Source organism: Erpetoichthys calabaricus, chromosome 10, assembly GCF_900747795.2.
Source record: "Erpetoichthys calabaricus chromosome 10, fErpCal1.3, whole genome shotgun sequence".
NCBI lineage: Eukaryota > Metazoa > Chordata > Cladistia > Polypteriformes > Polypteridae > Erpetoichthys > Erpetoichthys calabaricus.
Genome location: NC_041403.2, coordinates 74638092 through 74661703, shown reverse-complemented (window position 1 = coordinate 74661703; position 23612 = coordinate 74638092). Strand labels below are relative to the sequence as shown.

Sequence of the window (23612 nt, the reverse complement as noted above, 5' to 3'; positions counted from 1 at the left end):
GCTGGACCGGTATCTGCTCCTTTGGGAAAGGAGGAACAGGATGAGCACTGACAGAACCCTACAAAATGACCTCCAGCAGGCCACTAGAAATGAATGTCTCTGACCAAATAATCATAAACAGACTTCATGAGGGTGGCCTGAGGGCCCGACGTTCTCTAGTGGGCCCTGTGCTCACTGCCCAGCACAGTGGAGCTTGATTGCCATTTGCCATAGAATACCACAATTAGCTGGTCCACCACTGGCACACTGTGCTTATCACAGATGAGAACAGGTTCACCCTGAGCACATGTGACAGACATAAAAGGGTCTGGAGAAGCCGTGGAGAATGTTATGCTGCCTGTAACATCGTTCAGCATGACCGGTTTGGTGGTGGGTTAGTGATGGTCTGGGGAGGCAGATCCATGGAGGGACGCACAGACCTCTACAGGCTAGACATTGGCACCTTGACTGCCCAATCCTTGGGCCCATTGTCAGACCCTATGCTGGTGCAGTGGGTCCTACTGAGTACGATTTGGAGTTGCTGCAATTTAATTTCGGCAAAATGGACTAGACTGCCGCATCATTTTTTCACTTTGATTTTCGGGGTGTCTTTGAATTCAGTAGGTTGATAATTTTCATTTCCATCAAACGATGTGGCATCCTTTCATTCCTAACACATTACCCAGTCCATATCAGTATAGATATCCAGCACGATTTTTTCTGATGTGTTTTTAAAGTGTTCTTTAATTTTTTTGAGCAGTTTACAAACACAACAACTGGTGTGTTTTTATTTTAAAGGTAGATGCTAGAAAGTCTGACTGTGTAGTTAGGAAAAATTATTCATGATTGATAATTAAAAATTCATTCATGTATTACCATTAAATTTCAGTTCTCAGTATGACGTAATATTGAATATTCATATTTACACCTTTGCATGTTGTCCCCGTGTCTGCGTGGGTTTCCTCCCACAGTGCAAAGGCATGCAGGTTAGGTGGATTGGCGATTCTAAATTGGCCCTAGTGTGTGCTTGGTGTGTGGGTGTGTTTGTGTGTGTCCTGTGGTGGGTTGGCACCCTGCCTGGGATTGGTTCCTGCCTTGTGCCCTGTGTTGGCTGGGATTGGCTCCAGCAGACCCCCGTGACCCTGTGTTCGGATTCAGCGGGTTGGAATATGGATGGATGGATATTTACACCTTTGAGTCAAGTCTTAAATAATGATAACAAAGCACCAAAGACCAAATTTCAGCCTTCAAGTCAAGCCACAGTCTATATATATATATATATATACAGCTGAAATGAGCAATTGAGTCCATACTTAAGAATTAATAAAATAAAAACATAAATGAAACTGCAGTATCTATTTACTAAAATCTTTTTTGCCTTGAGCTTTTATTTTGTATAAATTACATTTTTGTTGGAAATATCTCCCAATCTGAACATTCAAATAATGATCCAAGAAATAAAAAAGGAACAATTTATAATGAACACAGTTCAAAGGTACCTCATGGCAAAACTACTGCAAAATGGTTTATATGTATTTTTATGAATTGAAGCAGAGGGAGGTTATATGACATTTTCAGGGTTACAAAGTGAGACAGTGAGAACTAAATCAATAATCCTGTAGTGTTAAAATGCAGTGTTATACCCACTTGACCACTGAGAATGAATGACATCAAGCAAAGCTTGATGCAAATGTCTAAAACTGAAATAAAATACATTTTGGTTATTATTTGCCAGTTGTGGTATCAAAATCATTATAGATTTTACTTTAACATTTAAACTACATATATTTTATAAGTCACATAATTATACATGAAAAACAAACATCCTATCTAAAAAGGGAAATGCAGCGCTTTTCCCAAAATTTGGTAAATATTTAAATGACATTTATTGCATATCCCTTTATATTGAAAACGAGACCACTTACAGACAATTTACAGGTTTCTCTACTATGTTTCATCTATTCTCACTGTCAGCACCTTATTACATTAGAGAAAAATAAGAAACAGCACTTTGCAGGAAGAAGTTATCCTTTCAAGTGTATTAATATGGCATATAAACATTAAGTTTTATTCCAGCCAAGACATCCTTTTTTAACACATCATAAATTAAATAGTAACAGAATTGCTTGTATGGCGACTGACACTAAATATACTAACTACATCTATTGTGCCCTCTCGGACACACACATATTTTACAGCTTAATCCAAAGTAAATGGACTGTATCTATATTTCTACATAACCTGAATGTTTGAGATCATGCAGTGAATGTTCTCCATACTGTTCTGACACTGCTGCATGAGACATCAACTCAATTTCATTAGCCTGAACGTTCTACTTGGTTTCCCTGCGGCTGTGGCAATAACACGTATAAAGTTATTAAAATGCATAGGGCACCACTATCCTTAGTCAGTGATCTAACTGCAGTACCAATGATTTGTGTAATCTGTATGTAGTCTATTCCCTGGTAAAGCATTCCAAATCGTCTGAAAGTATACTGCAGAACATATACAGTATATGGTCACAAACAATGAAATGTGGTTATTTTACAAATTTTGAAGCCTTATCCTACATGTAGAAACTTTAAAACCTAGGCATAGAGAAGTCTTATAGACATTTAAAATCCATACATGCAGCACTAAAGGCTTTAATAAGTAAAATGACAGGAGCAGTTTCCTACAGACAGTCTCTTTGCTTTTGACACTCCAATTTGTTGCTTTTCCCCATTTCAGCTTATTGGTTGATGAAAATCAAACTAAGTTTTAATTGGTAGGTTAATGAATTCTTACACATTTACTTTATATGCCTTCACTATTGTTAGGATTAGCGTATGGGCAAAGGAAGAAAGCACACTTAACCAATCTTAATTCAAAAGTATATTTATTTAGTTTATTAGAAGTACATATTCACTTCACAAACAAATTCACTTTAAAACAAGAAAAATGCATTAAAATACCTAATTAAATTAAACTTAGAAAAGTTTTCCATCAAAACCAGGAAAATTAAGAAGAGAAGTATACCTATAAATAAAGAAAGTTTCTGAAAAAAAAAAAAAAGATCAACAAAATTCACTAGAGAAATTTTCGGAATCCAAAAGGGAAGAAGCCCCACAGGAAAATACCCAAAATATAAAATGACAAAATATGAATACTAATTTCCAAAAGAGATATCTGTAGAATTTTAGCTTGCTTAAAAAAGGTGGAAGTTAGTGCCTCTTTTAAAAAACTTAGGCTAGACAGACCTTTAAATAACACAGCCTCAGTTGCCTGTTTTAACAGTACTCATTTGGGTAAATAGGAGCCCCTGCAACTCCAGGGTTCAACAGCAAGAAAAAGAAAAAACAGCAAAAGAAATGATCAAACAAATATGAAACTAGTGACAAAAATACATTAAAAAATTAAATACAAAACAAAGACGAAGCTACAGCTTGAAAGGGAGCCCCATAAAGATCTTAAAAATGCTTTTTTGTGTAAAATTAATTAATTAATTAAACAAACATTTATATGTCCCTATATTATATATAATGGCACAGTGCCACAACAGGTTTTCTGGATTGTTATTTTCATTTGCATAATATATTTTCATTTTTCAGAGGAAAGCCAGAATTTAGCCAGCCTCAGTTTGCTGTCTTCCTCATCTATCTATACTAATAAAAGGCAAAGCCCTCACTCACTCACTCACTCACTAATTCTCCAACTTCCCGTGTAGATGGAAGGCTGAAATTTGGCAGGCTCATTCCATACAGCTTACTTACAAAAGTTAGGCAGGTTTCATTTCAAAATTCAAAGCGTAACGGTCATAACTGGAACCTCCTTTTTGTCCATACAGTAATGGACGGCAGCTCGCTGGCCGTGGGAGGCGGGGTTGCGTATCGCATCATCACGCCTCACACGTAATCACGTGAACTGACTGTGAAGGAGAAAGGACAGCCTTATATGGCATTCGTTTATAAAACAGCGGACAGGCTGTGTAAAGGCAGCTTCACAAAAAAACAGATCCTTAACAAATTGTTATTGGTATATTTTCCCTCAGTTTAAAAAGGTTTTCTTTTCTTCTTAAAAAATATTTAAAAGCAGAACTTCGCCGCTGCAAAGCGCACCTGACTTTATTGAAAAGAAACTAAACTTGCAGCGCTGCCGCTATTCAATGACACTTGCCTAACGCCTGACTTTATTGAAAAGAAACTAAACTTGCAGCGCCGCTCTTCAATGACGCGCCGCTATTCAATGACACTTGCCTATCGCCTGACTTTATTGAAAAGAAACTAAACTTGCAGTGCCGCTATTCAATGACACTTGCCTAACGCCTGACTTTATTGAAAAGAAACTAAACTTGCAGCGCCGCTCTTCAATGACACTTGCCTAACGCCTGACTTTATTGAAAAGAAACTAAACTTGCAGCGCCGCTCTTCAATGACGCGCCACTATTCAATGACACTTGCCTAACGCCTGACTTTATTGAAAAGAAACTAAACTTGCAGTGCCGCTATTTAATGACGCGCCGCTATTCAATTACACTTGCCTTACGCCTGATGAGCCAAGAATTAGGGCGAAACACGTGTCGCGTACTCTTTGCATTATTTGACAGTAAACTATTTTCAACCATTCTATGATCTGCTTCTCACAACTGAAGGCACCGTGGCTGATGTTAGCTGACTTGCTGGCCAACCATAAGCGTTACCTGGTAGGTAACCACCCATACAATTAGATTGTGATTCAGACTACGAATGCCGTGAATGTAATTACCCCGATGTACATGCTAGAGAAAACCTCAATGAAGAAGAAACAGTGTGTAAGCATACATATTAACACATGTGCAATTAAACGTGTGCATTTACGGGGTGATTTCTCAGGCTTAAAAGCTCGCCTTTTATTAAAAAGGTAAATGCAAACTGTTTTCATTCTGAAGGGCACAAACCACATTGAATTTCAGCCGTTAAACGCGCAAAAATGTCGGTACACTAGATAAATAAGCGCAACATATTATCAGTTGTATTGTATGCTTACAATACATATAGAAATGTGTTAATCGTTAACTAATAGTATGGGATGGTGTTTTTCGACTCGCGCCTTGATTTAAACGATTCCATGTCTTGGTGGATTTGCGTAGCTTATTGTCAATATCTTTACACCTGTTTTTAAGACTTATTGACTGAAACGGGCTTTCACGAAAAAAGTTAGGGCTTTGCTACAGGATACACCCTCCACAAGTCAAGGAAGTAAAAATAAAGGTATATATTTCTGTTTTATTTAAACCTTTTAAGTTCGTATGCATAGCCCCATTTGGCTGTTTTAGTTTTTTTTTTCTTTCTTCAGTAATATTTAATCTCCTTAAAGAAAAACAACATATGCATTTTACTTTTTTTGTATCTCTTTAGTAATATTTTAGTGTAAAAGGATAACCAGTATTTAAACCTTTTATGTTACTTTATAAAGTTATTTTACACAATGTTGAAAAATTAATAAGAAAGCTACATATTTTGGCAGCTGCTGCTTTAATTTTCAATGAAATGAAAAAAGCTCTCCAAGAGAAAACCTCAATGAAGAAGAAACAGTTTGCACTATCTAAAAAGGAGAAACCCTCATTTATAAAGGTTTGCTGCAGATGACTTAACTGAAAATAAATTAATAGTTCCTATGTGTATAATACATATTTATCTATTTGACTTATGCCTTTATTCCAGCAACTTGCAACATCTGAGGTACAATTTGTTACATTACTTTTGTTTTTTGCAGCACAGGCAGGTGAAGTGACTTCCTCAGGGTCACACAGTGGTGTCAGTACCAGGATTTGAACTGACAAGCTCCGGGTTTGCTGAAATATTACTGAAGAAAGAAAAAAAAACGAAAACGGGCAAATGGGGCTTTGCGTACAAATGTCCATCCATCCATTATCCAACCCGCTATATCCTAAATACAGGAGCCAATCCCTGCCAACACAGGGCACAAGGCAGGAAACAAACCCCGGGCAAGGTGCCAGCCCACCGCAGGGCGCACACACCCACACACACCAGGGACAATTTAGAATCGCCAATGCACCTAACCTGCATGTCTTTGGACAGTGGGACGAAACTGGAGAACCCGGAAGAAACCCAGACAGACACAGGGAAAACATTCAAACTCCACGCAGGGAAGCGATCCCGGGTCTCCTAACTGGCACCTTTCACTGCGCCACCAGACCGCCCGCATACAAACTTAAAAGGTTTAAATAAAACAGAAATATATACCTTTATTTTTACTTCCTTAACTTGTGGAGGGTGTATCCTGTAGCAAAGCCCTAACTTTTTTCATGAAAGCCCCTTTCAGTCAATAAGCCTTAAAAACAGGTGTAAAGCTAAACTTGCAGCACCGCTATTCAATTACACTTGCCTAACGCCTCTCCTAAGGGGAGATACTGTGGGATCTGGCCATCAGTCAAAGCACCAATCACAGGCCCGATTAGAAAGCGGGAAGCTGTGATTTGTCGTCTCCCTCCCATGTAACAATCACAGCCCGTGTTACAACGCACTATGTATGTATGTATATATATATACTGTATGTATATGTAGATATGTGTATATGTAGATATGTATATATATGTATATATGTATATGTATATATATGTTTACATAACCTCTTTAACACACTACTTCTCCGCTGCGAAGTCCAGGTATTTTGCTAGTCTACTTTATATACACCAACCAGCCACTTTATTAGATACACCTGTTCAACTCCTTGTTAATGCAAATATCTAATCAGCCATTCACATGGCAACAACTCAATGCATTTAGGCATGTAGACATTGTCAAGACAACCTGCTGAAGTTCAAACCGGCATCACAATGGGGAAAAAAGATGATTTAAGTGACTTTGAATGTAGCATGGTTGTTGGTGCCAGACAGGCTGGTCTGAGTATTTCATAAACTGCTGATCATCTTGGATTTTCATGCGTAGCCATCTCCAGGGTTACAGAGAAAGGCTCAAAAAAGGGAAAATATCCAGTGAGCTACTGTACTGGGCAAAAATGCCTTGTTGATGCCAGAAGTCAGAGGAGAATGGCCAGACTCATTCAAGCTGATAGAAAGAACAGTGACTCAAATAATCACTTGTTACAATGGAAGAATGCGTAAGAGCATCTCAGAATGCACAACATGTTGAAACTTGAAGCAGATGGGCTACAGAAGAAGAAGCAAACACCGGAGTGCCACTCCTGTCAGCCTAGAAAAGGTAACTGAAGCTACATTTCACAGGGGCTCACCAAAATTGGCCAATAGAAGATTGGAAAAACGTTGCCTGGTCTGACAAGTTTTGATTTCTGCAGAGACATTCAGATTGTAAGGTGAGAATCTGGCATCAATAACATGAAAGCATGAATTCATCCTGCCTTGTATCAATGGTTCAGGCTGGTGGTGGTGTAATTGTGCGGGAATATTTTTTTTGGCACACTTTGGCCCCTTAGTACCAATTGAGCATTGCTTAAATGCCACAGCTTACTTGAGTATTGTTGCTGATCATGTCCATCCCTTTATGACCACAATGTACCCTTCTTCTGATGGCTACTTACAGCGGGATAATGAGCCATGTCATTAAGCTCAAATAATCTGAAACTGGTTTCTTGGACATGACAATGAGTTCACTATACTAAAATGGCATCCACAGTCACCAGGGGCCTCATGTATAAACGGTGTTGTACACACAAATATGTTGCATATGCCCGTTTCCACACTCACATCGCGATGTATAAAAACTTAACTTGGCGTAAAGCCACACATATTTTCTCGCCAGCTCAGTCCCTTGCGTATGTAAGTTCTCTGCTCGGTTTTGCAAATTGGCAGCACCCAGCGTCAAAGCAGTGCTACTGTTCCTGTGTGATTTCCTTTTATTTTTTAGATTCACATCCCTGACAAGGCTTTATCAAATACCCTGAAGTTAACCACATATCGTTTTTTAGTTCAAGGCATCTGATTGTAATTAACATGTAACCATATAATGGTGCAATGAATGGCCAAAATATTCCAAATACCACAGCCACTTTAGCAATGTTACTATCCATGCACCACTCAAAGTATTTAACCCACTGTATCCGAGTGTGGAATCACAGCTCTACAGCAGCTGATCGGAAAGAGGATTATCAGGGTACAGCTTCTAGCACACACTGCCTCAGCCATGCGCGCAGTTTATTTGAACTTCTCCCATTTGGCAAATGCTTCAGAGCCTTTCCTGCACAAACCTTGCGGTTCAGAAACAGTTTCATCCCAAGAGCTATAAACCCACTCAATCAGTCCATCAAGTGCTCCCAGTAAAACTGTTTGTACTTATAAGTACAATTGCCTCATTGTACACTTGAATTATAATTGTAATATTACACAACCTGAGCCACTTATGCTTCATGTTTTTGATCCTATTATTATTATAGTTGTTTTTGTTATTTTACCATTTTATAGGAAAATAAGTTTATGGAGGATTTGCATATTGAATCTCATTGTACCATACAATAACAATAAAGGAATTCAATTCAATAGAATAGAGCGCGTATTTACAGATGATGACGACTGGCTTCTAAGTCGATTTAGATTTCCAGGCGCTACCTTCATGGAGCTCTTGATATCATTTTTAAGATGAAATGCAGTAAAGTATATATATTACTTTATACATTTATAACTTCATTTAAATAATGTATATTGTTAATGATTAAATATGCGAGGACTCACTGATGCCCCGTTCAGGGATTGTTCCTGCCTCGTGCTGTATGCTTGCTGGGACTGGAATGACCCTGGATGGATGAATGGATGGATGGAATAATTAAACATGTACTACGAAGATATTTCAGTGTTCCTTAAAAATTTTGAAGAATCTGTATTTTAAGCTTACAGGTGGCTTGACATTTATTAAAATGTGGCGATTGGTTATTTGGAGAAAGAAAAGGAAGGAAAGGAATCGGGGGTTAGTACATTTGAAAGAGACAGTACTGCTGCAATAAATTATTTTATTGAGGGTCGCGCACAGCAAGCACCTTGGTAAATCGTTCAGACAGCTGTAACATCATGAACGTAATGTACTCTGTGTCTTGTTGGCATAAGAGAAAGCCCGTTTAAGAAGCATGCACTGATTCACACATGTAAGAGTACATAGAAAAACACATAGAATACGAAGCATTTAATGTGCTACTTTAGTTACAATGAGATTTGAAGAACTATTAAATTAAATGATTGTAAGATGAAATTTATGACGTTCTACTTTAATGACAAAAATAAACTACATGATTAAAGTGGGAATTTCGACCTTTATTTCCACACTGTGTCCCTGTTTATTTTCTTTTCTCTGTACCCTAATATGCTTCCATATAACACTCAGACGGTGGGATACGACTCACCTTTTCATGGCGACTTTGATATCTCACCACTTCTTATTTATTTCAAGCACTGTGCGACTTTCTGAACTTGAACTTTCAAGCTTCTCTGCCACTCTTTCACTCAATCAACTTCCTTTTGTTGTTTATATCACTGCTTAAACCAAAAAATAGTACTTTTTCCTTGCCTCTACATGGTATTCGCTGAAATTCTTCTTTATCCCCGTGCTTTTGCCATTGTCTTTTCACAGAACACAAAACATAAGGGGCTATTTATATTGATTTGCATATTCAAAGAGGTGTAATTCTGGGAGGAGTTGGGGTGGAGCGACAGGCACATGCACGACCGTTACTTTTCACACTAACCGGGATTTATGGAGCGGAAGAACGTGGAAGTTGGCATACGCACAGATTTATGCATCTGGATTTTTTTGTGCATACGCACATTTCTGCTTTTGTCGATACGCCATGTTTTACTGTGAATTCTACGCACAGTGTTATGCATGAGGCACCAGATCTCAATCCAATAGATCACCTTTGGGATGTTGTGGAATGGGAGATTTGCATCATGGATGTGCAGCCGACAACACTGCAGCAACTGCACAAAAGCTATCATGTCAAAATAGACCAAAATCCCTGAGGAATGTTTCCAGCACCTTGTGGAATCTATGCCACAAAAATTTGGCAGTTCTGAAGGCAAAAGGGGGTCCATCCCGGAACTAGCAAGGTGTACCTAATGGAGTGGCTGGTGAGTGTATTTATACACTCAACATGTGAATTAGTATCTTGTTAAATCAATAGTTGAGACTGAGGTTGTAAACTGTAATTGATACACATGACAATTTATGAATTTGCTGTTACATCCACATTTGTTTTAATACCAAATCTTAGCTCTAAATCTAATTTTATAACATTAATTTCTTAATACTAAATTAGCTCTGTATATTTGTTACAAATGTTTTTGGCTTTGTTTGTTTCATCAGAATAACTTCTCCTTTAGCGAAATAACTACATTATATTCACCATTTTACATTAACTGCTGTGTCAGTGACAAATGTCCAGAGTCCCAATCTATAATGAATTCTCCAACGTTTATAAATCTTTACAATATATTTGCTAGTACAAATTTATTTTAGTCTTAAAACTCGATACTTGCCCTCTGAACAACAATGTGTTGTATAAAAACTTTATTTGAAGATGCAGCAGCTACATGGTGACAGCAGTAACGGCTAAAGTAATTCAATTAAAGATACTTTAAATAAAACTGTGTACACATGAAAGTGTATAATTTAAATTTAGTCAATTTTAATCTATACAGTGATTAACTGGGAAGCATTTACAATTTAAAACCAAAGCATTCAGAGCAATCTCATACACTAATTCATAAATAAAACAAATCCTTGTTAATTTGGGAGTAAAGGTGAATGGTGAAAATTCAGTTATGAAACTCAAGGTTTACACTGAAAACAGTATACAGGCAGTTCCCGGGTTACGTACAAGATAGGGACTGTAGATTTGTACTTAAGTTGAATTTGTATGTAAGTCGGAACAGGTACATTATTTTAATAAATGCTATTATTGACCGACTGTAACCAAGTGCTCTGCCAATGAATGATGGAGTTTCACCTCTCTCTGACCTTTTTATTATTTCTACTTTATTTTTAATGGTGATGGTTTTTCTCTTTTTTACTGTATCACCAGCACTTGCATCAGATTTGTGTTTCAGAGACATTCTTGAAGGGTGAAGACAAAAGGTTAAGATGAGCTCTTCTGCACAGCACGGTACAGCTATCACAGCAGGCAGGCATCCCTCGTCAGCACATCTGGTGTACTGACAAGAGACAACTTCCTGCTATGTACGTAACAGTACAAGCAGGCTTGCTATTGAGAATGAATGGGAGTAGCGAGGGGCAGTTCACCACCCACCCACCACACAGTCACCTCCACTACAGTATGCAGCCTGCAGCGTGCGTCCGCCCACCGAGAACGAACAACGGTGCAGCCAAAGGCGTGTAGTGAATCTCCCACTACCGCCCCCATTCAACAGGCAGCCACCCGAAGCACACTACAATGCTATCCCCCACCCGCTGCCCCGTTCACTCTCAATAGCCTCAGTTCAGCCACAACCGGGTCACCGCTTGCAGCATTCCCAGCCGCTCACCGAAAATTATTCGGGGGGAGCCATGTGTAGTGGGTGGGCAGTGAAACGCCCTACACCGCTCCATCCAGCCTGCGTCCAGTCAGGAGCAGTAGCTGCAGCGGCTTAGTAGGCGGACAGCGAACCGCCCCATTAAGCCTCCGTCCTGCACACGAGCGATAGCAGTGGCCCCAGTGACTATGGACCACGGGTCACCGCTCGCTTGCCACCAGGAGCCGCCCAAGGGACACAGGGACACTACACTGCGCGAGCAGCGAAATCGCACCCCTCCAGCCACTACTTGCAGCGTCCTCCGGCCAAAGATGACGGAGTGGCAGTTAATGAGGCACATGCGGCCTCATTCGTAAGTCGTAGGTCGAATGTCTGTAACCTGGGGACTACCTGTATTGAAATTCTTACCTTCACTTACTGTGTCAAGAACATAAAAAAATAAACTACCAATAAATAAAAAATACAATTTATTAACCATTAAAGTATAAAAGAACATTACAACATAATGTACAAAAATATACAAACTGCTTCAGACACAATATAATATTTGACAGTCCTGGGTGTAGGTATTACTGATATACAGGCTTTATAGCTGACACAAGAACTACAGATTTACTGCACAGAAGACATAAAGCCCTTCCACAACAAGCTGATTTTTACTAACTGGGAAATAAATCCATAAAAAGCACAATGTTAAGGAAGATTAAAAGAAAAATGAATTGTCTCAGTTTTCTAGCTACCATAGTTGCAGATTCACTGCTCTAATATTATTTCTGAACAACAGAGAAATCTTACCCTTGGAGAGTAATGCACTCTTGAGAGCTTTCCAGCCAGTTTCCACCCAACATTGCTGCAAAATAGCTGGAGCGTGAGCAGAGTATAGCCCTATAGGGTAACAACAAAATCATTGCCATTCTTAATATCATGTTCTTAGAAAAACATAGAAATATTTTTATATATATGGCAATACAATGGAACAGACAAGTTCACATTATGTAGATGTTAGTGGCCAAGAATGGCAAATGAACACATGTGCAAATGCCTTAAGCAGCATTTTAAGCTGTCCGTTGCCAACTACCCATCTCAAATGACAAAAAAAAAACAAAAAAAAAAAAACAAAAAAAAAAAAAACACATCACCAATACTTTTCAGACTTCTTTTGGAGTAAGAAGATGATTTAAAACAAACATCCAATAACATTTTTTAAACCATTGCTATAAAGTATATAGTTCATCTATATAATTTCAAGACACTTTTTGACTAGAAACATGGTATCTAACAAATGATTGCAGCCAGTATAGAAATTCTTTCACAACACGTCAATCTAATTGAGTATACACTCCTGAGTCTAACACAGCTACCTTAAAGTGAGGTTATACTGCAGATTTTCTCAATGACCATGAAGCGCTGTGTTCATTTTTCTTTAATGTTTATTTTTATTTAGCAATGCAGTTACTACTAGATTTAACAATATAACTTCAGTGTTTTAAGAATGTTTTAATTATTCTGGCCACCATGACACAAACCCATCCCCTAGTGTTTCATTTAATGTTTACCTGACAGTAAAACAAAGGCAATCCCAAAATGAATTAAACCACATGTAAAAAGATGATCTGAATAAAAATGAAAGGTCCACACATTATTATTACATGATGTGAAATTACTACAAAAACCTTTTATGTTCTAGATTTTTTAAAAAAAAGATGTTATAAATCAAATAATATTTTTGCTGAATACTGTTTTTGATATTCTCCAATTCACATCAAGCAGTGGTCACCTAGGCCACCATATTTTCAAAGACAGCTGCCTTATAAAATTGCCATTTAATGTACAACAAACGCTAATTTACCAAAATAAATTAATATGAGACACTTAGTAATTTACTGTGTGCAAAATTTCACCCAAATAGATCATTGTTGGGGGAGGCAGAAAAACTGTTGAATGGAGGTTCTTTAACTAAATGTAGATTATTATTATTTTTGCGTACTATTCCAGAAAAAAAGGTTAATATATTTGACACTTTTAATAGGTTTTTTCCTCATGACTTGAATATGTCCATTTGTGTCTTGCCACCGTTATAAATATCCATTTACATATCTTTAGCACAACGTGTCAACTTTCTGTATATTTATCAGTATGGTAGCTTTAATAAAGACATTTAACAGTTTTCTTCAGACATTTGGGTTAATTTTAAACAATATTAGCTTTGGAGTTAAGAGTTAATTTTACACTTGGTTAAAACACTTAATTCAAATAAAATTATGAATTAAACAGAACATGAACTGCTTTAATTCCACATTTTAAATTGTGGTAATTAGCGTACTGCTGGGTGCATAGAAAATTGTATTTTTTTTTTATCACACCTAAGGACAAAAATATATGATAAAATTTAACCCTAACTTCAATAAAAGACAAATCTTCTGTGAAGAATCATCAAATAGGTTTAAAAGGAAATTCAATATTTCAGGTAGTGCCGTTTAGTTTTGATGTGTTCACCTGAAAGTAATATATAGCAGTAAAATCCATGCTGCCTTCCTTTTTAGTGGATTTTTAGCTTTGTTTATATAAAAAAGTTTATTCATGCAATGTGTGTATAATATTTGCAACATTATTTTTGTGACTAAAGTCTTCAAAGACTGTTGTTTGATTCAGGAAATCAATCCATTCTGTTCCAGAAGCACATCCCATGATTTTGTTTCTTTAGTATTCATTAAGTTAATGGAAACTGCAAAGATAGGAAAGGAGCTTTTGACAATTCCTCACTGGGATTCCCCCATCTCCTCTACACATATGCCTGGCCATCTTCTAGAGGAAAATAGCATGTAGTCAACAATAACATGTAGCAAATAATAACATTTCCAACTCAGTATATGGACACTTTGGAATATTGTTGGTATTCCATAAAGTTAACAAACAGATACCCAGATTTCTACTCTCAAAGTTTTCCTAATTTAATTTAATACAGGATTATTAACATCTCCAAGTACATAGGAACAGCATCTTTCATTTAGTGCCTTTTTTATTGCAAATTATATCCCAAGACACTTTCCACGTAAAAGTATACAATACAACTACTTCCATTTTTTGGAGCACTGAGTCACAAAATGGGTCAGACACAGAAATTGAACTGGTAACTTTCTGATTTTGTGTCCAATTTCTTATTCCCCACCCCACACTACGGCATACTCAAAGCCTGTAAAAAAAACCTAAAAAGATCCAAATATGTCCTATTGACATATTCAGCTGTTCTCAAGAGGGAGATGATTGGATTCATTTTAATGTGAGGGCAGAGGTTAACAGTTAATGTCAAAACTGGGTAGTTTTATGAGAGTTCATATAAATAAATAAAAATCATTAGGCAGTGCAAAACTGGAAAATAATGTAAGAGTCAACCTAAACAGGAAAGCTTAAATTAGAAAAAAATTAAAGAAAAAGATTAATAGTTTTACATCACCAAGCAAAAAGTGGGGACCTATTTAAATACACCTGCAATTCAACAAATCTGCTTCAAAGGACTTTCATATAGTGGCAGTTTTAAAACAAGTGAAAATGACATGGCAGAAGCGATCTGGGCATCTTAGTAGCATGGCTTAACTCAAATAAGTACAGGTAATCTTTTTCTGAAGAGATACATGGCTGCTGCAGTAGTGCATAAACACAAAGTGGCCACAGTTTATGTTATGGAATTCTTCTTTGGTTCTGAACATATAGTAGTTGATTAGATTCTCACTGTCTCATATGAACACATGTTGCCTTCATCAGAGCCATGATTACATTCTGGTGGTAAAAAGTGTCTGCACCAACTGTTGCAATGAAGCCTTAATATTATATTGTTAATGACAATATATGTGATGTTTGTGCCACAAATTACAGCATTGTAAAGTTGTACACTGTTGCAAAAACACATTACTCAACTCTTCTAAGTGTACTTACTTGTGAGCCCTGAAAGTTGCCTTCTCTGTGACAATACCAATATCGGAAAAATCTCCACTCTTATACAACAAAAGTAAATCTTCTCCCAGTGCAGATGCTGGTTCCACAAAATCTAAATTCAATAACAATATTGTATTTGTGGCAATAACATTTCTATTTTTTTTTAACATTTATTTTGTCCTAAAACAAAATGATACTTTTTATAAATATGAAAAACCAACTAGTTGAAAACTACCTGAAATAATGTATCTTAAAGATGATTTAGCAATCATGTATAGAGTTATTGAGTTTAAATTAGCCAACTTAAAAAAAAAAAAAAAGAACATCATAAAATATAATGGCATTACTGTTAAAATGTAACAAAAGAATGATCTGGGGGAAAAAAGAGGACAGAAAGTGTTCAGAGTGCACTGCATGAACCAAAGTACAAAGCACTTGATGGCAGTAAACGACTAGCTGTGTTATGGATATCATCAAAGAAACAGGCAAGCTGTGAATTATGACCACATAACTGCACTATAATACTAATTAAAATGTAAAGACAGACTTACTCTATCTTGCTTCATACTCAGTACAAACATACAGCAACATTAACACAAATGATTTGATAAACAAATTAAATGAAATTTTGCAATGATGGACTTATTGATATCACTGTTCACAAACATCTTAAATGAGACTCTTAATCAAAGGTATATAGTAAGTTTTATTTCTCATCTCAATTATCTACAGATACTTGTATACTAAATCTAAACAAGTCAAAGGTGGGTTAAAAGTTAAATTACAGTAGGCAAAATAATGCAAGTTACCAGTAATTTATATCAGCGGCAAAGGTACATTCTGTTTGTATGTCTAAAATCGCTTTGAAAAATTACAAATGACTGTGACTTCATTCTCAGTGGCACGTATTTTAAACAAAGAATACAACTCTGAATGGGGTCTTGCTGGTGGTACCTGATGATGTAGAAGTGTAACTATCCATTGCAGATTCCTCAAAGGCAGTTTTTGTAGAAGAAGCAAAACCCTGAATCTCAGGTATGTCTTTGGATGGAAGCAAAATAGATGCAGTTGTATCTCTTTGGGGATAATTTCTGTTGAATATTTCAGTAGCTTTGTTTATTTCACAGCTGGATGTTGAATGCAATCTTTCCTTCATAAGTACTTGAAGATCATTTACCTTTTCATCTGCTGTATAGATTAGTCTGAAAAAATAAGATAAACATGATTTGAAACAAACAACTTCAGTTCTACACAGAAAAATAAATGAAACCAGACTGTGGTTTATTTCATCAGAACCATAAGGCATCTTCTGTTTCATACAACCCATTTTGTAAGCAAGCTTTATCCCATTTTGGGTTGCAAAGGCTAATAACAGCTGCAAAAGGTTAAAACTCACCCATAACAGTATGGCTTTCCGGCATAAAGCACACTTACAGTAGGTACATTCACAAAAAAATATGAATGCAAAAGCAATTTATAGCAATCATATATGAACATGTTAATAGATTTCCTTATGTATATAAATGCTGTTAAGATTTTGCACTTTAAGAACTGTACTTTCACACTCAGTTAATCTAATCTTACTAATCAACATGCCAGTAACAGAATGTCAACACACAAGACAAGGTGGCATTTTTCTTTTAAATAAAATTCCCAATAAGTGCTAGGTTCCCTGATCAATTCCAGGAGAGTATGGAAGTCTTGAATGTTTTACCCATGTTTACACGTTAGGTTTCCACCAGTATCTCAAAGTGTGCTTGTTTGCACGATGAAATGGACCGAAATCTAATCCAGTACACAGAAGCTAATCTTTGGCCAATTAGAAAATGAACTTGTAGAATACTCCTTTCAGGCTAAAGCTCAAATCTATGTGATAACCTCTTACAAATGAATGAATAAAAAAAGACTACTGTGTTAGATGTGGAGGAATAGCAGGAAGTGTAACTTGTGAGCACTGGAAATGAACCAGAAACTAAAAAAGTATCACCGATTCACTAGTTTTTTGTTTTTTAACCTTTTGCTTTCTTTTTCTGGTACCCTGTGGTCTGCTCTACCAGATTTTCCTATATTTGATCTCCTTGACATTTATTGTGTGTTGGGGGATGGATGATTTTAAAGCAACCAAAATGGTTCAAAGAAAACAGTTTGTGTTGATCAATGGTTGGTCAATTGAGAGATGCTGAAATTAGATGTTTATGTATAATTGTTTTTAATGGAATTGCAAAAACATGCAACTGCAAATGTAGAATACAAACAGCTTGGGAAATTATTTGTTCCATGTCTTCAAACCTAAAAGCTCTTTAGAAATCAGATTCTTATTTTATAGAACTAAACAAGATTTTAAACATTACCAGAGTAATTAAAAAAATGTAAGACAACGACTTATTTAAATCTATACACTTCATTCCACCATAAATTAAAATGTGTAATATTTAATTCACTTCATATTCACTATATAATCTATGAAAAGTATTTTATGTAAATAATCTTTATGAATAGACAAGCAAAAAAATCAAAAATTAAATTCAAATGTTCTTCTAAAAAAATCTGACATAAAATGCCATTTTCTAAATCCAAATGACACCAAAATCAGTAAAAATGTCACTAGATTCAGTTTTGTTCTCAGTGCACTCTGCGTAATTCTTAGAAATTAGAATGATCTGGCAATATCTCTCTCACCAAAAACAATACAATGAAGTGCTATTGCAACCTCAATATGAAAATGATTATTTGAAAACATTACAGTTTATTTTGTTAAAAACATGATGCTGTGTAAAACAAAATCAGACCCTATACATTATCTTACAAAGAACCTTTAGTCTAGACAATACTTGCTATTACAGATAACTGAACCAATTTTATGGAAAACAGCAAGCATATAATAAAAACACTGTAATTGACCTTACTGTTTTTGCAATGACTGTGTGACAGAATTATATTTGTAATGAAATGCACTTACTTGACCAATGTACTTGGACTGAATCTCAGCAGAATATTAGGTGATTATAATGCCTGGATGAAATAAATATACTTACGGGATGACAGAAGAAAACTGACATTAACTTAATGTTTACAGAAAGACACCAATACTAAATCAGTGAAAACAAAAACTGAACATAACTGAGACAAAAATTAACTGAGGTAACATAATGTGAGTAAACATTTAAATGTTTATGCTACCAACTAATGTAATGTTTTTTATTGAAAATCTGTGTAAAAATTATAGAAACATCATTATGAAACACTAAAATAAGTTTAAATACTCACTTCAGAAAATCTTCAAATTCTGAGGGTTGAACATTTTCTATTTTTACAACTTTATGCTCATCTCCAAAAGTGTTCAAGGCCGGCATTACAATTTTAAAGAAAAATTCGGGGACTCTGGCACGCAGAATACTTTTGTGTGCTCGTAATGTACCAAAACAAGCCAAAAATAACAAATCTGAATAAATTTCTTCTTTGAAGAGCCTAAAAGGAAAACACAGTTAATCAAACAATGGACATTCATCAACATTAAAATCATATTATTATTATTAAAATAAAAAAAACTTACAATTCTTGCATAGAAACTGCTACTCCAAAAATAACATGAGGCCTATTGTTATAAGTCTTCTCTGTCTACATTTGATGTCCATTGTTTTATCCTGCTGAATGTGAATTGTTAATACAGTGGAACCTCTAGATACGAGTTTAATTCGTTCCAGCACTGAGCTTGTATAGAGAATTTCTCGTATCTAGAACAAACTTCCCCATTGAAAATAATGGAAATCCAGTTAATCCGTTCCGCACCCCAAATATATTAACATAAAAATCAATTTTCCTAACAAATAACACTGATAAATTATATATACTGTAGTCTACCTTTAATAAATAACACTGGTAAATAATATAACTGATTATTAAAAGAATCAAAACAGGTGTCCAAAGTGCAGTAGAGCATTCAATAAATGTTTAAATAAATAATCCTTAAAACAGTTGTGAAGTGGAGGTTTAAAATACACAAGAATAACAATCCTTTAACACGAGGTTAAAACGTCAAAAGGATGCAGTCTTTAAAAAACAGACGACAATCCCCGGTGCTTCTTCTCTGTTAGCGTCTCACCTGCGGGCTCTGCAACAGGCGAGACACTCTTAATGCAGCTGACCTTCTCTACACCGTACTGCTTCAGCTGTTTGGCTCGCCTGTTCAGCTACACGTGAGCCTGCTCTCCTGCCCGCCCTCCTTCTCCTTCTCTCTCTCTCTCTCTCTTACTTCTTCTCCCCCTTAACCGGCTCGCGCTTCTCTATATATGCGGGGAGGACATGGCAGCTGCAGCCCATCAGCCACAGGAACAATCATGGATGTGGGCAGTTTCCCACCTGTGCACTTAAGTGAGAAACGCAGACACCGCAGACCGCGGCTCGCAACTGCTACCACGCCCCCTCGCTAAGCTGAGAGCTATACCCACAGCCTGGCTCGTGGCTCGTTACGCGAGCCAATGCTCGCATTTAGATCAGAAATTTTCGCTCATACTTTCCTCGTATTTTGAATTTCTCGTATACAGAGGTGATCGTATCTCGAGGTTCCACTGTATACAAAAGCTAGGTGCAAGGCAAGGTGTCAGACAATTTCAGGATATATGTGTACACACACATATATTTTACATTGTCACGGATGAGCGGGGACACAGGAATGGAGCCAGGACACTCACCACTGTGAGAAGACGTGGCCACCGCCAGGGGGCGCCCGGACAGTTAGGGAGTCCTGGATGGCAGCACTTCCGCCACACCAGGAAGTTTTGGACATTCTGGTGTCTGTCTGTCTGTGTCTGGGGGTATGCTTTCCACAACATATATTTTATATATATATATATATATATATATATATATATATTTTATATATATATATATATATATATATATATATATATATATACACACACACACATATATATATACATACATACATACATACAAACATATATATATATATATATATATATATATATATATATAGATATAGATATCTATATATATATATATATATATATATATATATATATATATATATATATATCTATATATCTATATATACAGGTGCTGGTCATAAAATTAGAATATCATGACAAAGTTGATTTATTTCAGTAATTCCATTCAAAAAGTGAAACTTGTATATTAGATTCATTCATTACACACAGACTGATGTTTAATCAAATGTTTATTTCTTTTAATTTTGATGATTATAACTGACAACTAATGAAAGTCCCAAATTCAGTATCTCGGAAAATTAGAATATTGTGAAAAGGTTCAATATTGAAGACACCTGGTGCCACACTCTAATCAGCTAATTAACTCAAAACACCTGCAAAAGCCTTTAAATGGTTTCTCAGTCTAGTTCTGTAGGCTACACAATCATGGGGAAGACTGCTGACTTGACAGTTGTCCAAAAGACGACCACTGACACCTTGCACAAGGAGGGCAAGACATAAAAGGTCATTGCTAAAGAGGCTGGCTGTTCACAGAGCTCTGTGTCCAAGCACATTAATAGAGAGGCGAAGGGAAGGACAAGATGTGGTAGAAAAAAGTGTACAAGCAATAGGGATAACCGCACCCTGGAGAGGATTGTGAAACAAAACCCATTCAAAAATGTGGGGGAGATTCACAAAGAGTGGACTGCAGCTGGAGTCAGTGCTTCAAGAACCACCACGCACAGACGTATGCAAGACATGGGTTTCAGCTGTCGCATTCCTTGTGTCAAGCCACTCTTGAACAAGAGACAGCGTCAGAAGCGTCTCACCTTTGGACTGCTGCTGAGTGGTCCAAAGTTATGTTCTCTGATGAAAGTAAATTTTGCATTTCCTTTGGAAATCAAGGTCCCAGAGTCTGGAGGAAGAGAGGAGAGGCACAGAATCCACGTTGCGTGAGGTCCAGTGTAAAGTTTCCATAGTCAGTGATGGTTTGGGGTGCCATGTCATCTGTTGGTGTTGGTCCATTGCGTTTTCTGAGGTCCAAGGTCAACGCAGCCGTCTACCAAGAAGTTTTAGAGCACTTCATGCTTCTTACTGCTGACGAACTTTATGGAGATGCAGATTTCATTTTCCAACAGGACCTGGCACCTGCACACAGTGCCAAAGCTACCAGTACCTGGTTTAAGGACCATGGTATCCCTGTTCTTGATTGGCCAGCAAACTCGTCTGACCTTAACCCCATAGAAAATCTATGGGGTATTGTGAAGAGGAAGATGCAATACGCCAGACCCAACAATTCAGAAGAGCTGAAGGCCACTATCAGAGCAACATGGGCTCTCATAACACCTAAGCAGTGCCACAGACTGATAGACTCCATGCCACGCCACATTGCTGCAGTAATCCAGGCCAAAGGAGCCCCAACTAAATATTGAGTGCTGTACATGTTCATACTTTTCATGTTCATACCTTTCAGTTGGCCAACATTTCTAAAAATCCTTTTTTTGCATTGGCATTAATTGATATTATAATTTTCCTAGATACTTTATTTGGGACTTTCATTAGTTGTCAGTTATAATCATCAACATTAAAAGAAATAAACATTTGAAATGCATCAGTCTGTGTGTAATGAATGAATCTAATATACAAGTTTCACTTTTTGAATGGAATTACTGAAATAAATCAACTTTGTCATGATATTCTAATTTTATGACCAGCACCTGTATGTATGTATGTATATATTATATATCTATATCTTATATATATATATATATTAATGATGTGTACACTGTACATTATTAAAAACTGGAAGGATAGTGGGGACCCATCGTCTTCGAGAAAGAAATGAGGCCGGAAAAAAATCCTGAATGATCGTGATCTGCAATCACTTAAACGTTTGGTGAAATCAAATCGAAGAAAAACAACAGTAGAACTCAGGTCTATGTTTAATAGTGAAAGTAAGAGCATTTCCACACACACAATGCGAAGGGAACTCAAGGGATTGGGACTGAACTGCTGTGTACCCGTAAGAAAACCACTAATCAGTGAGGCAAACTGGAAAAAAGGCTTTAATTTGCTAGGGAGCATAAAGATTGGACTCTGGAGCAATGGAAGAAGGTCATGTGGTCTGATGAGTCCAGATTTACCCTGTTCCAGAGTAGAGAATCTTTGGGATGTGCTGGAGAAGGCTTTGCGCAGCAGTCAGAATCTACAATCATCAATGCAAGATCTTGGTGAAAAATTAATGCAACACTGGATGGAACTAAATCTTGTGACATTGCAGAAGCTTATCGAAACAATGCCACAGCGAATGTGTGCCGTAATCAAAGCTAAAGGCGGTCCAATGAAATATTAGAGTGCGTGACCTTTTTTTTTGGTGGCGACTTTTTTTTTGGCCAGGCAGTGTAATAGATCATTATTTGGAACACATGCATTTCATGTGTGTTCCGTTTCTACAATAATCTGTGTAAACACATTGTTAAAACAGAAACATTTTTCATATTTTAGTAGTAAATGACAAAATGCTGGCATAAACTATATAATGTGTGACATCTGAAGTCCAAAGATCAAATAAACACTTTCACAAAAGGTTCAAGGAGAAAACAACAGCTTCCGTGGCATAGCCGTAAGATTTGCTGACTTGTAATCAAGAGTCCTCGTTTCGATCCCGATGGACTCCTATATTTGCCATTTTCAGTAGTGAGCTGCTTTTATTATTAATATTATACAGTACACACATACATTTGGTTTGCGTCCGTAACAGACGGTGTACATTTATAGTAGTTGTGAAAGTTACCGTTTTATTTTCACTTTTATTCTCTCAATCACGATCACGATACATACTACCGCCCCCCCCACCCCCCCAGGGATCAGACGCTAATAGTTTTTATTTGAAACTGGGAATAACTGTAGATGTTAGTGGTGTTTTGAGGCAATGGAACTGGACATTCTCTGATCTGGAGGGATAAAAGCTGACACACAAACGCTGATGAATCTGCCTTTTTCGTATCTCACCGTCACTTGATTTTTTTTTATTCAGTTTTATTGAGTGTTCCTGCTCAACAGAGAGAAGTGTGCGCATTGCAACAGGTAAACATGTCGTAAATGTAGGAAGGACGGTCATTGCGGGTGTGTGAACTGTTAACATTTGAATTTGATGATTGCATATATCGCTGAACGTACCGCTCTGTACTATTCTTTCCTCTGCATGTCCTGGAGTACAAAAGAAACAGCATACAGCAACGTGGAGACTGGCAAGATCGGGGAAAAAAAAACAACACGTG

General features: G+C 36.9%; 1 protein-coding gene across 1 annotated transcript in view; it reads right to left on the bottom strand.

The window, feature by feature from the left end:
- Positions 1-23612, bottom strand: part of btbd8 (BTB domain containing 8) — a 139417-nt gene that overhangs the window by 65705 nt on the left and 50100 nt on the right. Inside the window, exons 3-6 of the mRNA XM_051932783.1 lie at positions 18653-18853; positions 16340-16587; positions 15386-15497; positions 12248-12337 (exon numbers count right to left, since the gene is read on the bottom strand). Coding sequence (XP_051788743.1) covers positions 12248-12337; positions 15386-15497; positions 16340-16587; positions 18653-18853 — 651 coding nt within the window. The remainder of the gene's footprint in view (positions 1-12247; positions 12338-15385; positions 15498-16339; positions 16588-18652; positions 18854-23612) is intronic.